The 18,242-nt window shown below is 33.8% G+C and overlaps 1 protein-coding gene and 1 pseudogene across 1 annotated transcript; one reads left to right on the plus strand and one right to left on the minus strand.

Moving 5' to 3' along the window:
• Window positions 1-1,552: 1,552 nt before the first annotated feature.
• Window positions 1,553-8,111, minus strand: LOC111200951 (annotated as a pseudogene).
• Window positions 8,112-16,340: 8,229 nt separating this feature from the next.
• LOC106387063 (auxin-responsive protein SAUR71) lies at window positions 16,341-17,845 on the plus strand. The gene has a single exon (XM_013826877.3). It carries the CDS (start codon window positions 16,422-16,424, stop codon window positions 16,725-16,727), a length of 306 nt encoding a protein of 101 aa, XP_013682331.1. The 5' UTR covers window positions 16,341-16,421; the 3' UTR covers window positions 16,728-17,845.
• Window positions 17,846-18,242: the final 397 nt, after the last annotated feature.

Here is an 18,242-nt window from a genome sequence, read left to right on the forward strand (position 1 = left end):
ATTGTGATGATTCTGCTCCGCTGACGGCTGTTTCTGGTAGCCGGAAAGTGATAGTGAGTGATGCATACATTTTATGCAAAATAAAAAAAAAACTGGTTTTCTTCCAGCAACATAAAAAGACTCAATCAAAACTATATTAACCAAATTAGAGACTATGTATTAATGTGAAGAAAATAGGATGGCTGACTTCAAACACTGTCAAAATTCAAAATTATCTGACTTTTTATTTTTAGTTGGGGGGTACTGTTGACTCTATGTCAATGTGAACAAAAACTGTTTATTGAAATCTTTTATGATCAATAATATATTTGAAAATGGTAAATAATTATTTCTCTTACAAAAAAGAAACACTAATGGTGATTGGTGAGTCTTCTTACATATTATAGAGTTTTGAAACATGCGAAGATACTCAAAATTATTTGGACGGTATTTGGTAACTGCAAAACAAGAAATGTAATCACCAAATTAAGATGAAAACACATGTTCCAATAGGAGATATCGTTAGTTCAGCAAAATTGACTACAAGAGACATGAGATATCATTAGTTAAGGCAAACTTGACAAACAAGAGACTTCTTGTTCCTACATTAAGTACAAAACTATTGTTAAGCACAAAACTAAGATGAATTACCAAAGACTATTCAATACATGCATGCAGCACCAACAATCAACACACGCATCACTCCTTCAAAACAGCTTTAAACACGTCAAACCTACTTGTGTAGTTTCTACGTAATTAATAATCTTTTATGTATAATAAATATGTAACCAAATCATTATAAAAGGCAAATGTAATTCTCACACACTAACTGGCACCATTTCAATTGTATGTGTTTTAATGATTCAAATATTTTAATTCATACAATAAATAGTTTGCAAACTACAGATAGAGAAAATTTGGTACCCCAACGACAAGAAACGAAGTCGATGAACAAATTGTCTTTGGCAAACCCAAACAGTCAGGGGAAAGAAAGGCAACACTACTCCAATATTTGCCTTTTAACTAGATAGAGTAAAAGTAGGGCCTGTCCCGTTTCGCGTCTGATGAAGCAATTTTGCTTTTCTCGGTTTAGTTAAAATTAAAATCACCAAACGTCAGTGTCCAATAAGTTGCAATAGTTCGAAATTAAAAAAAAAAGGTGAAGGATACATATACATCATATATAACATAATACATACCATATCAAGCACAATGGGGTTGTGGAAATGGAATTATCACATTGCTAATCTTTTTTTTTTCCTTACAATTCCTGCAAACCAAAACAAAACATTAAAAACTATACATGCTATATTAACACAACCCAAAAATATCAATAAAATGCTTTAAACGCTTAGAAACAAGCTCTTAGCTTTCATTGAGCCGTAACAATGATAATCTCTCTTCTCCTTTCTTGCTGCTCAAATGAAACCAAACCAACAAAGATCTGATTTCTATAAGTTGGCATTTGTTTTTTTACAATGGACAGCTAAAAATGCTTAGCAATAATAACCTTTTGTTTTGTTACACGAAACACAATAAATATCAATCTCGTTTCTTTAAAATTCATAAGGAATTAAGTTAATTATAATTTTATTCTTAACTTGGCATTGAATTTGTTTCGTTGTTGATGGCAACAACAACAAAAGAAAACTAGAAAAATATCAAAAAGAAAATGACTTATTTATAAGTGTTAGTATGTGGGATAAAATGGTTACAGTTTGTGTTCAAAGAGAGGATACTCATCTGCTGCTGCCTGGTGGACATGTTTACCGCAAAAGGTAGATTCGTCCATCTTCTTCACGTGAACCCCAAAAAACATTCTAAACAAGTCAAAATTAGCTCATCAGTAAACCGTTTCTGATTTAATTCTTCACTAATACAAATCTACAAAAATATGTTTAAATTGTGCTCACCCCGTACATAGTATACATCTGATTCAGTTTTCTTCTACCAACCACATCCCTCCTAGTTCAGTGATCCACGGCACCTGCTCACGAAATCAACACTTAAACTCAGGCACAACACATCAACAATAAATATAATCAAGAAAATATACAAATCATCAACCCATCAACAACTTACTTTTGCGCTTTACAGTTGCAAGGGATTTTGTTGTCCTCAAGCGGGAATTTGTAGTTGTAACTTATTTCTTCACCAGCGTCAATATGCCGTTTCGCATAGATAAATATCTTCTTCTTACCGTCCACACTTATAATCTTGGTGTAACAATTAGGCTGCAATAAACCAAATGTCTTCTATAAGAGACTCCCCAAGGAATCCACAAACCAAATTACTCGTTCATACTATACAATTGTTACCTCACATGAATGGTTTATAAACCTTGCTATGCCACCTCGCTTTGTGGCATCAATCTAAGATTCACAGTAAACAACAAGTAATTCAAAAGCCACACTTATCAATCTAAGATTTAGATAAGAATTAATGTATTGCACAGGTGACTAACCACATAGCCATCATCAAGCCTGAAAAGATAACTGCTTCCAATTCCCATCTTTTCATATTGGTGTTCACGTATCTCAGATATCTGTGAGATTGACATATTGAACCACAATCATGATCATAAAGAAATAGAAATAGTCTTTCCTTAAGTAGAACATCAAGGTTCATCAAAGAAGCTAAGATAAATCAATAAATCAATTCAATGGAACACATGATTAAGTAAGTCATACTTACAGATGAACGTATCAACTCTCCAACATATTCGATCACAAAGTCCTCTGCGTCAATTGGTTCAAGTGCGACAAGACCCCAATCATGAATTTTGCTTTGTTGAAACCGCAAACGCTTTTTCCTAGCCTGTCAACGTCATGACACAAAACAAAAGAAAAATATATATCAACACCACACGGATGTGTCACTCAAAAAGAAAACTGTTTTGTTTTCATTTTATTCACCTTCAACTGAGAAACTTTTAAGAGGTCAGCACCATCGGCAGCAGCTAGAAGATTACGCATCTTTGCCCTATTAGTTCTTGCAGAAAGAACGTTTTGAGAAGAACTAATTTTGGAACCAAAATGTTGCGTGTGCACGCAAGAACTTCCCCTAACACTAGCTCTCTCTTTGGGACTAGCCTTTAATGACCATGCACGCCAATGCCAGCCATTAATAGATGTGCGTGCACATCCATCGGACTTTGGCATTGGAACTAACACCTTTTTATTGCTCGCTTTCGTTCCCAATTTTACCAATGGTTTTAGTGCAATCGACGTAGGTCTGCTGTCATTATCCACTGCCAAATCCTCAATGGGAGAAAGCTCTGTTGTATGCTTTGGTAATAGCTTCCTTTTAAGCTTCAATTTCTTCGAACCTACTATACAAACCAACCAATAAATTTAGTTTAGGGTAAATGATATATATTTGGGAGAAATATTAAACCATAAAACCTAAAAAGTGAAAACTTCTTAAGAAATAATTGCCTTTCTGCATTTTATTTGATGTATTGCCGGGAAGCTTTCCTTCATTTCCAACAGCACTCTCAGAATCCTTGGGGACATTTTCATCTAATGAATGCTTTCTCTTTAGAGTTGATGATTCCGATGCTTCATGAAACAAAGTACTGAATTGTTAAAATCTGGGGACCATGCATTCAAGAAGCCAGATCTCTCCTAAAGGAACTAAAGTATCTAACAACAACACAGTACGATTCTAGAAACTTACGCTTAAGGGACTTCTGTGATACGCTGCGCGCAGACTTCTCCACAATATTTTTTCCTTTAGCTGCATCTTCTGGAGATAGTAAATTAGTAAATTAATTGCAGGATGCATTCCCAAAACCTGAGAGAAAAAAATTAAAGAGATCTTACTTTTCCGTCTCTTGCTGAGGCGTTCAGGGGAAACCTTATCCCTGGTTTCAAATCCAAGGCTTTCTGTATCAGTGTCTTTTCCAGAAATCTCAGTATATCCTCCGTTTGCTCCACTGCAAGATTGTGCTCCTTCGACTTCTGATGTATTCTTTCTCTTTAGCTTTGATACATTAGCTGCTTTTCAGAAGGATGGGATTAGTAGGCTCGGGGTACATTGTAAAGAAGCTCAAGAGCCCTGACGACAGGAGGTTAAATGTCCAGGAAACAGATAAAAGAGTCTTCTACCTTTTTGCACTTTCTGGGAAGACTTATTTGAAAGATTTTCCTCATGATCTCCATAGCCAACAGTTTCCACGGATTCTTCAGCAGACAATGAAATCTCCTCACAGGATTTTGCAGCGTCTGTACTTTCTCTTAACTCTTTTGTTTTACTCTTTGATATCCCTAATAGATTTAACGAAATAACATGAAACGGAAAAAGAAAAAACACAAACCCTGATATCAAAAACAGAATCACACATATATAGTACAAAGAAAACTTACTTCTTAGTCTTGTTATAAGAAGTTCGTCATCAAATTCATCTGTCATTCCAACATCTTGGTTTTTCTCAGAAATCACCTTGAGATGAGCATCTTTACCAAGCTTTTCTTTCCGAACCTTCGTCACATTCTTAATGATAACTGCATAATAATAATAGAACAGTATGTAAAGTAAAAGCAGTTTCTCTAATTTGGATGATAAAGGCTGAGAATACATACTTTGATCCTGCTGGACAGCATTCCTTATCTTCGGCTGACTTGGTTTACTAAGTGACAAATCTTTACTGGGTGTATCTTTAGAAGGTTTCTTAGATCGTTTAACCAGAATTTTTTCAGAAGATCTGACACATTGTTTCTTTGGCTTCTCTGCTGTATGACTTGATATACTAGACTTTACTGGCTTTTTGATCTGAGTATTCGCTTTGAGCTTCCTCGGGGCGATTGTTTCTTTGCGAGAAACTTGATGGCTTCCTTTCTGTGAAGCAAGGAATTCCTTAAGAGAACACTTCATGAACAGTGATTTCCAATCTTTCATAACAACATTATGCAACTTTTGTCTACATAAAGCCGCTGCAACATATTCTTCAATCTCAGGAACGGATTCTTTGGACCTTACAGGCCGAAAGTTACAGCGCAGAGATGGCCTTGTAATGCCGCTTTCATACCCGGGTGGTGGTGGCTCATGAATATCAAGAGTATCAACTTCATCACTGACCGGACTGTCTGATGATGTCTGCAATGTTGTAATAAAAATATTAGCAACAATATCCTCAGATGTGATTTGCTGAGACGATTCTCCCTTTTCACCAGACTTTTCCAAACACGACGAGTTTTCCTGCAGTAGTTTGCAACAATATAAATTCAGTATCCACACGCTAGCATGTCACAATAAAGAACTGAACTAGAAAGGAGGAAATTTTCTTGGAAATTTTCAAAACTGTTTCTCCTTACCTCATGCATTTTGCCATCTTGGACAGTACTAACAGCAATGTTTGCACCATCTTCAATGAGAATGCCAATATAATCAGTCAGATGAGTTTCCAGAGACGAAAAGAGCTCACTTTGTACGTATTCCGATATGCTTGCTACAACGCTTTCTGTTCCATCAATGACTGGTAAGGTTACTCTCCTAGATGACGGTTCATGAAAACTTGCTGCTTTGGTAGCTAAGTCATATGCATTAGAGTTCGCAGTTTTGCAGGAAGAGGAATCCACCCTACAAGTAAACTGCAAAACATTAAAAAATGACATTCATCACATTAATGAGCAAAACTAATAAGAGAAAATGACTCGTTTAGTAGAAAAAAGAAAAAAAAAACTGACACTTTCAGCTGCTTCTGGTTTTTCTGAGTGGTTGGTATGGGAACCCTTGCAGTAGCTCGAAACGGTTGGGGTATCAGGAGAACGAAACCAAAGTTTGTTCTTTCGCCAAGATGATGTATATGTTGCCACAGTATCATAAAAGACAGCATTCCACATAATTTGCATGCAATTGTTGTGAAGGATTCCACATACAGCTGAGCAAGATGTCTGAAAGTTCTCGGCACTTCCAACAGATTTAGTGTATTTGAGCGACTCTGACGGTATTCGACTAGGATCCCCCTCATTCTTTATGTTCCCACAGGCTGTTGCTTCAGTGGTTGAAACAGCAGTTTTCTCCGGATTGATAACTTGAGACTGCTCACACAAAGCGTAACTAAATTAGTTTACGATTCAATGATAGCCCCACAAGTTTTTTATTTGCATGTATGTGCATAAAAGGTGTGCATGTGCATATAAATGCGCAAAAACAAACTGAATTACCGATATGCATTTAACAACATTGGCAGCAGAACTGGCTGGAACAGACTTGAGATGCTCGTCTCTTTTCTTCGCGTTAAGAAAGTCTGAAATTGTGCTACTGATGATTTCATCGAGAAGAGCTCTTCTAGCTATTTTAATTATTCCACTCTGAAGCTGAGAAGAGAGTTCTTCAGATACTTCAGATATGAAGCTCGCCCCAGACACTGACTCGTCACAATTTTCACTACCACATTTATCCCTCCATACACCAATTAACGACGCTAATGTGATTGGTCTTAACTTATTTTCAACATCCCGTATCTGCAAAACAAAATTTTTAAGCAAACGTGAGAAAAAGAAGAGAAAACATACCCCCAAGTATTCTAAGAAGGAGCAGTAAATGCAAAACAGTAAAGGCGTAGGGAACTTCAGAGAGATGAAACAAGACAAAAATCACACAGATGCATAAATAAGCAAAGCTAGGCACCCACAAGGCTTCAAAGAGGTATCACTATAATTGCATATTCTTCAACTAATCACAATCTTTCAGAAAATCTTTTTATGTCTCAATTCTTTACAGCTTACCAGGGCTGCATCTGAAACATGTCCATGCTGCTGCCAATTCCAAAGCTCCAATAAAGAATATGGACCATGATTTCTACCCTCAGCATCCACAAGAAACCAGCAAGCATGTTCGCTTCCCTGGAAAAAAAACAATTTAAGAAGTTTCTTTATGTGTACTCGAGCATCATGTCCGATGAATTTTCGAAACGAGTTATCACCGTGAAAGGAAGTTACCAATGAGATGAACGAAGCTAACAAATTCACTTCCTCCTGGTTTAACATTCGCTGATCCAAGAGCGAACCATTAGAACTGGGCTGTGGAGGATGGAAAACCAAATGAGCAGCAGCAGAAGCTGTATGCTCTGCTTGAGTCTCACGTTGATGGACATTTATCATTCCATTATGTAGATACGCAAAGCCAGTGGCGACATGTTCCGGAAACTGCTTGAAGTACTTTAACGGTACAGAATTGTGCATATAACCGTTGATAGTTGGGTATACAAGAAGATCCTCAGGTAGAAAGCCAGAGGATAGACCATCAAATAGCTGCTGTTGCGTATAAGCGCCAGACATCTCGCCTTGCTGATTAACGTACATCCAACCGCTCGCATACATTGTATTATACCCTGGAACCTCACTCTTGTGTGTGCCGCCGCCACCACCACCACCAGCGTCATGAACCTCGCGGCCTTCTCCATTAGACCTGCAGCTCATCTCCAAGGCTGAATCCATACCACACAGTTCGTCGAAATCGCAACAAGTGGAAGATACAGTTGCCAAATCATCGCAGCTGAGAAGCACAAATTTACAGTTAATTTTAAAGATTGAGGATCGAATTAAACAAATTATAACTATAGTATGGCACCTGTCACAAGATGCTATGGAATCATCGGAACTGTAGACTCCGATACACGTCGAACCAGAGAAATTTGGTTCCAGAGCAGAGAGTCTCTTCCTTGGGAAATAGGAATCAAGTGCAACCATGGCCCTTGGAGAAATCTTCTCTGCATAAAGTTTCATTCAATAGTTGAAGAGTAATGTACATAGAGAAATTCAAATTGAATGAGGAAAATCTGAAGCGAAAAACGAATCGATCGTAACAGAGCACAAAATCGAGTCGAAAGTAGACCTAATTGGATAAGGCGACGCAAGCGAGATCAATTTGCATGATCCTCGCAAGCTGCGACATTCAATCGAACGGCGGGGAGAGAGAGAAACAGGGACGTGAAGGTGTACCTCAAGAGAAAGAACGTCTAGTCAAAGACGATCAAGGTAGCGACGAGACTGTTCACAAAAATTGGAGTGAAATTGATTATGAGTCCTTGGAGAAGAAGATTTATCGAGATAGAAACAAAAAAAAAAAAAAAGAAGAAGAAGCAGACGAAGAGGGAGAGTTTCGGTAGAAAAAAAAAAAGAAAAAAATGGAATGACAATTAGGGCAGGTTAATGTGGAGTTCTCATGTCGATGCCACCTCATCAAATATTAGTACTCTTTTTTTTTTGTAAACTTAAATCAAATATTGGTTTGCATATTTAGTTTTGACAAAAAAAAAAAAAAATTTACTCAGCAGTCACCTGAAAACAAATCAGTAAAAGTGGGCAATTTACATTGTGTCTCAAAAAGTTGCACGTGTTTTTTCATGTTCAGATCGTAGTAATGTATATAAATTTCATATCTGAACTTTACCAATGTCACATAAAAACCTACCTTTGGCTAACCAAATTAACATTAGTCAAACTTAGTGAATCAGCTTTCACTTGGACGAATATATATCATATATTGTCGTTTTAATTTAAGAAAAAATAGGTCTGTCTTCCTACTTTCCCAGTTCGACAATGTTCTAACACAATATTGAATATTGATAAAAGCATTTGTCACAAAACTCATCTCAAAGTATGATATCATTAAGAACTCATTGCACATAAGATCTAGGAACAACCTCGTATCCTTTATATATTAATTAAAAATCATTAAAAAAATTGTAATCTTAAGTTTGTACTAATTAAAAAGAGATTATGCTTAGGTGTCACTTAATTAGGATATCAATTTGGCTTACGTGTCAGTTTAAAAATCAATTGAAAAAATGTTGGTCCAAATCCAATTACTAGAGATCATTATATTAACCTAAAATATAAGAAACATGTATTCTTTCCTTAAATAAAAGCTACAAAATTACCTAATATAATTAACAAATATATGACTATGAATAATAAAGATTTGATAACAATTTTTGCATCCTTTTTTATTTTTATTTAATTTTATATTATTCAAAAAAATTAAACAATCACATTAATCATATAATAAAAATAGATTTTTTTCTTATATGTTATATTTTAAATTTTTTTAAATGACTTTAAATTACAAAAATGAGGAACCCTTATATTTTATATTTAAAAACTTTAAAACGACTTTAAATTACGAAAATGAGAAAACCTTATATGTTATATTTTTCTTATATGTTCGATTTTTTATATGTTATATTTTAATTTTTTTTTAAAGAATTTAAATTACAAAAATGTAAGTTTTCCTCAAATATACGACTAAAAGCATTAAAATGTCATGTATCAATTCAATGGTTGATTTGAAACCATTCAAAATCATATGGAAGATAAATATCAAAATAATGCAACTGGGAAAACAATACTGATCACTTTTTTTAAGAATGTGTTCGGTGCAAAAAATAATTTTTTGTGTCATAATTTCAATAATATATTAATTATATTTTGTTCCACAATTTTGAATAAAAATTGATCCGGTTCATAGAAAAGAAATTATATAATAATAACAAAAAATATTGTATATATATAAATAAAAAGATCAAATATATAAAAAAATGTCGATAATATATACAAATAAACTCATGTCTTATCCTAGTTAGCAATACTTATAGAAACACAAACTACTTCTATAAGAAAAATAAAACAGGAGAACAAACTACTTCTACAAGTTTGAAATTTTGTCTTACATCCTCACTAGAACTCTCTGAGCGTCGCTAATGTAGAATTTCATATGTGTTAGGCTCAGATCCAGCATCGAGGTATAAGGTCAAGTAGATGAAACATGAAACGCTTAAGAGAATGATCTTCCGGAGAACGACGGGCAACACTTGTCCAAACATCGCTGCCAACTGAAAAGGAGATAAGATGGCCAAGCTCGAGATCAAAGGATGACCATCACTTGGTCGGAAGGCAGAAGGAAATCCCAAGATTCATGGAAGTCAGCAAGAAAAGATCATGGCGAGGATACATGGGGATGACAACATGAAGGGCATGGATAAAAGGAGAGATGAGGCCAGAATAGGGGGACCCAATCATTCATAACACACACACACACATACTCTCTCGACATCAAGCTCTCATGAAGAATACATCAATCTCTTTGTTCATCGGTGTGTCGTTTTGAGGTGTGTCGATGCCGAAAGTGTTTGCTGCAATGAATGTGACTTTGATATTGTCTTCTCTTGTGTCCATTATCTAGCCGTTATGACTTATTGCTTTATGGAGTGTACTGAATCGTTGCACACCGATTACTGCCCATGATCACATTGATTTGACGAAAGATCCTTGGTCTTTTCTTGCTTATCGCCACCTTTGGAGCAATGTAGTTTCTCATGAAAACTTCATTTTTGAGTGATTGAGTCGCTCGCACAGATCTTTGTTTTTATCATGAGTTCCTCTTTGCTCGGAGTTTCTCTCATTTTTGAGTTTATTTTGGGAACCAAAATTCGCACAATCAAAATTTGTAATTACATAACTTTTGAGAGAACCGAAGTTTTTTTGATAATCACGACAGTGCTACAAGTCGAAAAAGACAAAAGAAATGTAAATAGTTTTTTTTTTATTGATTTTAGACTAGACTTATGAAAGGTTTTACATATCCCTTTTGAGGATAAAACCAAAGATAGTTCGTTTTACAAAGTTCTGTACAAGAGATCTAACTGCTTTCACAATGTCTGTTTGTAATCAGAAACACGTAATAGAACAACAAAGCATGGCAGAATTATGTCTAACTTAGATTTGCTAGACTAAAATTACCTAAACTAAGTTCTCTAAAACTAAATTCGGATGCAGAAGATGACAAAAGTGTGGAGTTTAAGAAATCATGATGAATGGGTCTGTCTTGCTCTGGACTTGACCTCTTCTTGATATATATAGTGCTCCTAGGTCGGTCAACTTTCCGATTAACTATAGATTTGAGTTTATTCTCTTCCTATTTTCTTGGATTATTTCTTATCTCTTAGTTTATCTTTTTGTGTTTGAAAGTATACATTTTCTTGTTTATACCTCTTCTTTCTTCTCAAGTAAAGAAACTGTTTTTTTTTGTTTGGACCTCTTTTACGTTTTAGGCATTTATGGGGTGTTATGTGACTTCTCTCGCCAATTCCATCTTTTCTAACTGAGTTGTGGTTTTTTTGTGCTGATGGTTTTCTTCAAAAATCATGTGGTGTTTACAATTAACCTTTTTTGTCTCAAACTCAATGTTTGCCCATTTGGATCAAAATCAGAATTTTCTAATATGAACCCGCAAAATGTTCGACAACTACTCATGAACAAATGAAGTTACAATGAAATGGAGCCAGCGAGGAGCAGCTTTGGGCGATCAAACATTGGGAGATCAGGTTGGTCGAGGAGGAAGTGGGTGAGCAGCTTAACAGACAATGGGAGAGCAGCTGGAGCTGATGGGGTGAGAAGTTGAAGCTGATGGGTGAGAAGCTGCAGCTGGCGACGAGCGGCTTCACCAAGTGGGTGAGAAGCTTGGAAAGGATAGAGAGAGAGAGAGAGAGAGAAAAAAAAGAGAAAAAAAAGTGTGTGTGAGAGAGTCCCCTTTTTGGCTCCTCTTGTCTTCTTTCGTCTTCCATTACATTAATTTTTAGTGTAATTTTGTTTGGTTCTTCAAATATTATTTCTTAAAATGTTGAGCCTTTTTTTGGTTTTACGAATGTTGTTTCGTAAAAAAACTATTCAATTTTATTTAAGAAAGCTGTTTCGGAAAACATTATCAAGATTATTTTTACGAAAGTGCGTTTTGTAAAAACTGTTTAGTTTTAGTCTATGAAAGCTGTTTGGTAAAACTTTTTCGAGATTGGTTTTACGAAAGATTTTTTGGCAGAAAACTGTTTAGTTTTATTTTACGAATGGTAATGTAGACAATCATTCTAGCCATTGATATTGTTAGGAATAATTTTAAACCCAAGAGTTAGCCCCAACTTGTTTGAATTACATGTGACTCTTGTAAGGTTAATCAAGATGATTAGCGTTTAATCAAGATCAATGGTTACGTATAGCTATTAAGTCTCGTATTGTTTCGAGCGCGGTAACTTCTAAAGCTAAAGTTTCCCTACTTGCGACCCAAATTTCCTTGACTTGAATTGAGTGTGGTTGGACTGGGCTGTGGCTTATGAAGGCTGCTAACATACGGTTTTGGAACAGAGCAAGCCAATCCTAGTTTGTTTTTGAGTTGAGGTTTATACGAGCTGCTTTCCACCAAAATTTGGGGGACCTTTACTACGTCCTACTTTTAGTCATGTTATGTTGGAAATTTGTAGATCTCAAACTTAGCCTCTTTTAGGCTGTTATTGACCTTTCAGATTTAATAAACCTTGTTAAGTTCATGGTTTAGACATAATAATTACTGAAGAGAGAAAGAATATGACTTTCCATCTCATTTCATTTACATGCTCTATTGATCAATAAAACATTATCTTTGATCAATTCTTCTTTATTTACTTTACTGCTTCATGTTTCCGTAGTATGATGAAGACCTGAATTGTCTTCTCTTTTTCACAATCTTGGCTTCAGTGTTTGCAACTATTGGTATATGTTCTGACTTTACCATCTCCAAATACTCAACAAATGAAGATGGAAATAAGGTATGTCAATCCTTATTTGCTTGGGCTATATCTATTTTGCATTGATTATATTACTACTTTTCCTGTCTCTCTTAAAAATGTATCTCCAGTACTAAGAAACTCCATCAATTCGTAATTTTCTATCATAATACTAAAATGAAGAAAGAAAAGGCATGTCCCAAATGTTATTGTTGTTTTTCATAAGTTTTTGTGATCTCATACCTTTTGGTGTCCGGTATTACTTTTTTTACAATAAATATTACTCAAATAAAAGGTGATCTGGGAAACATGGCCGGAATAGGACAATCCACAAAAAGATAAATATCTATGAAAAACTCAAGAAAACTTAGCTAAAGAATCGGCAATACTTCAAAAGTGTGTATGGATTGTGAAATATACTTATGTTGATGTATTATGCCAAAATACTACATAAATCTGGCAATGATTTTATAAAAAAAAATTGATCATAATACTAAAATGAAGAAAGAAAAGGCATGTCCCAAATGTTATTGTTGTTTTTCATAAGTTTTTGTGATCTCATACCTTTTGGTGTTCGGTATTACTTTTTTTACAATAAATATTACTCAAATAAAAGGTGATCTGGGAAACATGGCCGGAATAGGACAATCCACAAAAAGATAAATATCTATGAAAAACTCAAGAAAACTTAGCTAAAGAATCGGCAATACTTCAAAAGTGTGTATGGATTGTGAAATATACTTATGTTGATGTATTATGCCAAAATACTACATAAATCTGGCAATGATTTTATAAAAAAAATTGATTTAATTTAAACTCAAACTCAGATTTAATAACTTTTATGACAAAACAAAATAAATTGAAGGTTTAAGTTTACATGATACAAAAATTAAATTATAGATTAAATTATAGATTTGATAAGTAATGCAAAATATTTGTTTGGTAGTTAATTCTAATTTTAAAATTCTAATTAATAAAGCATATCTTTGACTTATAAGTTCCAACAATAAACCATTCGACTACACATTATATCAATGTTTTTAAAACGGACCGGTAAATGAACCAGGTTTTTTAGATCATGGATCAATATGGTTTGACATGTTCAGTCAGGTTCATCAATTTAATTGAGTTCAAATCATAAAATAAAAATAGAATTAAATCTTAATGTTTTGTTTGTTTTATTCGACAAATATTACGAACATAATCAAGTTTAGTTATTTAATATTTCAAAAAATAATTTATGGAAAAAATATAAGTACAAACCATATGAAAATTAACTATAAAATTAATCTTTTTATTTGAAATAAAAATATTTTATTTGTCACTGAGAGTTATGAAAATTCAAAAATTTGAATATAATAATTAAAAATAAATATTTATAATAGTATAATGATTTGAATGGATGTCAAAATAATGATCTAAAAGATAAATAATTAAGAGAAAAAATTGATAGTAAGTTACAAATAAAACCGGTTTTAATCCGGTCTGGTCACTGGTTAGGTTTGGATTTTAAAAACATTGCATTAGATTTAAATCCATACATGTGAAACAGAGCAGAAGAATTGAACACTTTTAAAATTGTAAACTAGCAGAAATATTTTGTAGAAGCCACATGGAAGCGGTTTTAATCCGGTCTGGTCACTGGTTAGGTCTGGATTTAAAAACATTGCATTAGATTTAAATCCATACATGTGAAACAGAGCAGAAGAATTGAACACTTTTAAAATTGTAAACTAGCAGAAATATTTTGTAGAAGCCACATGGAAGCGGTGATTGGCTCTGACACTTAATTGATTCATCCAATAAAAGAATTGTCCGCGTAGGACGCGGCTCCACGTTGACGTACGTATCAAGCATCTCAAACACTTCCATTACTTTTCGTGATTCTATAGACACGAAAAGGGGAGATGCATCTGATCCATCCAGCTTGTTTCATTTTACTGTTACCTTCTTAAAAATATTCTATAAACACTTCCATTGTTGTTTTTCGTTTGGAATTCTGTCGAGAATTATCCTGTTTTTTCTTGTAACCGTACCTTTTTTATTAATTTTATTTTTTCATATATTGATTTATTTTTCGCATTCTTTTGAAATATGATCAGGCAAATCGTTTCCCATTCATCAGTTCATCACACACTAAATCAAATATATCTTCAAACATTGCCATTCAATTTCATTATTTTAACGACACTAGAAGGGGAGAAGCGCCCGTTTTTAACTTAAGACCCATACTTGTGATGCTGGAAAATATTAAAGTTATGTGATTAATTCAGTCGCCTAAATGGATGGAATTGTATAATGCTTTTTTTTTTTTGAAAAGGGGAAATTCTATAATACTTATATTTGCATCCTAAATGTATCTCCAACCTCACTCTATTTTTAGTCTAAAATAGAATTTAGAGTAAAAAAAACTCTAACAGTACTCTTTTTTTTTACTCTATTTATAGAGTAAAAAATGGATTTAAGTTATTTTTGTTGTTGTTTATCATTCTATTTTTCATTCTAAAATAGAATGCTATCGGAGTATATCACAACTCTATTATAAAGTTTATTCTATTTTATAGCAAAAAATAAAGTTAACCATTGGAAATAGTGTAAAAAGGAAACATATATATTATGAAGTAAAGTACTATAAAGTTTATGAAGTAACAAAGTACTCTAAAGTTGCATACCTTTGATAAAAACTTAACAGTTGCTGAGTTGTTGTGAGAATTTATAGAAGAAATAAATCTTTGTGGTTGGCAAAATAAAAATAAAACAAATCTTTTTATAAGATTTATTTAGATTACATAACAGTTCTCTCAACACACTGAAGATACAAATAATTTGTTTCTCCAATGCAATAAGACATGATTCAATAGAATTCACTTGCAAACTAAACGAATTCATGGTATATCATAGTGCAATCATTAAGATACAATACATAGAATAATATTCCTTCCGTTTTATAATAGATGATGTTTTAGAAAGTGTTCGTTGTTTCAAAATTTGATATTTGTATATTATTTTTCATTTTATTGAAAGTTGTATAACTAATTAGATTTTCCAGTCATTTTTATAATTGGTTGAGTAATTTTTAAATTATATTTTAATGTTACTATTTTAGAAAAAAAATTATTAATCGATTTCTGGTAAAGTTAAATCACAAAATTCCAAAAATAAAATAACATGTATTGTGAAATCGAAGGAGTATAATAATAAATCAATATAATAAATTAAAAATCCAGTTGGGTTGATATTACAATATATTTTAAATTTTGTACGAACAAGTTGGCAAAACAATACTAGAATAACTATGAACCCATTCCCGAAGACTGTATTAAAAATGATAATATGATTAAAAAGGAGCACGTCGAGTCACCTCCATTCCTACCTGCCAAACCGCTGGATTCTTCTTTTTAATTCTCGAGTCGGTCGGATCAACAGAAATCAATTAGTCTGGTTCTAATCGCTGAACCGAAATTAACAATTGAACGAGTTCAGACATTAATATTTCGTTCTTGGAATTTCGTGATTTAACTTTAACTGAGTGAAGAATTCGTAATACTTATCATTTGTATTTCATCGACTGCTTCGAGGTTAAAATTGTGGAAGTGGGTTATGCCAATACAAAACCAATGGTTCGGTTTAGTCTATTTAAACCGGTGCGACATACGTTTCCATTCTCCGCAGCTTCTCCGTTGAAACGTTCGACCATTCTCCCCTTCTTCCTATTCTTGTTCACTACGTAAACCCAACAACACTTGTCAATACATATATATATATATATATATATATATATATATATATATATATATACATTCATTATATTATCTTACGAAACAGAACACACACATCAACATCATCTTATAGAGGGTAAACCCAAAATCTGAATTTTAATTAATATCATTTTCATCAGAAGAGAATGAGAGGCATGGTGAAGAAGCTACTATGTGGCGGATCCAAGAACTTTGCGTCTTCAAGAACATCGGCATTACCAGAAGAAGGAAAAGTTCGGGTTTATGTAGGTAAGGATAAAGAGAGTCAGTGCAAGCTAGAGGTTGAGGCTAACTTGTTAAACCATCCAATGTTTGAGGATCTACTGAGATTGTCAGAAGAGGAATACGGACACTCATACGAAGGGGCTTTGAGGATTGCTTGTGACATTGATGTCTTCATCAATTTGATCAATCTACTAAAAACCACGCATCATCATAATCCATCCCTTTGAAGTTTAAAAGTAACAATAATTCTACAAAATTAACTTAGCTTTTATACCATTTTTCATCATTCTTTACTTCGACAAAACATGGACGAAGTTCAGTTCATTTTTCTTTTTGTTCTTGAATATTTATTTATGATTGGAGTCGGAAGCCAATCGACATTTTTGTTAGTGGCTTCCTCTTATTATTCTTTTTACAATTCAAGTCAATTCTTTTGGTGACTCTGGACTTTTACTTTTCCTTGCGCTGAAGAGATATACGAATCGACTTATCCATTGGTTTAAGTAAAACGAAATTTCGCACTATCAACTTCTTGTGGAAGCAAAGATCTCATACTTAATATGCATGGAACAAAAGAATTAGACTGTAGCTTATCAATGCAATCAAAATGGATGTATCAATGTCCTTAATAATCATGTCCGATTGTCTTCCCCGTTTACAAGGGGAGGCGTAGGTCCAACGACCCTGTCGAATCTGAATCTGACATGTTCGAGATGAAAGCATAAATTTGATGGTTATTTATTTGAAAGGCGTCTATTGGAAGATCAATGATCGATAACAAGAAAAGATAAAAAATAGCTTAAATTCAATTAAACAACAACAAAGTAAATCTTTACAGACCCTAGTTCTTGTGTCAATCTTGGTGCGTTTGTGAATGTTTCTTCTCTTTGTGAGTTCTTCTTTATTTATAATCAAATTCGTCAAGTTTTTCTTCTATTTTTTTTTCCTAAACTGATTTTAGCTATCTTTAACCGTCTCTTTCCTTATGTGGGCCGAGTTCATTTACATGTTGGGGCTTATCGAGAGACACAATCCATCTCCAACAATAAGTACTCTTTGTTCATTGTAACAAATAAAGTCAATCTCGAAGAATTACAAAAAAAAAACGGATCTGTAGAGTAAATGATCTCGGCCCGACAAATCCTCCAAAATTTGTTGGGTCATCATCACATCATTCCCAGGATCAGTCTCGATTTACCGAGAAATTAGTTTAGCACCGAACCATTTTTCTGTTCACCATTAAATGGCTCTTTAGTTTTCTGGGCAGTGGAATTGTTTCCTCTTTGGAATGCGGAACGTTGTAATTGTTACTACTATGGCCGCTCCGCACCATAGTTAACAGTAACAACAATCTCTACATATACCATATATATATATATATATATATATATATATATATATATATACGTTTTTATAACTGTTAAAACCGCACCGCAGTTAAACCGTTTGTCTCGCACCGCTCAAACTGCAGTTACCATTCGGAGCCTATAAATAGGAGTCATCCTTTCTTGTTTCTCGACTTTTTGTAGCTTTTCAAGGTAGTTTCCCTCTCTCAAATTTTCCTATTTATATTATTAATTTTCATTTTGCCACCATATTATCTATGATTGCTTTGATCTGCTATGTGTTCTTCTTTGATTTATCTAAAAATATCTTCAGTCCGCAAATGTTCAACAAAGGAGAAGGAGATTGGTATTATCGGGCCGAATTCGGATGAGTCAATTTTTTTTCTATGCATGATG

This window comes from Brassica napus, chromosome A9, assembly GCF_020379485.1.
Source record: "Brassica napus cultivar Da-Ae chromosome A9, Da-Ae, whole genome shotgun sequence".
NCBI classification, from domain to species: Eukaryota; Viridiplantae; Streptophyta; class Magnoliopsida; order Brassicales; family Brassicaceae; genus Brassica; species Brassica napus.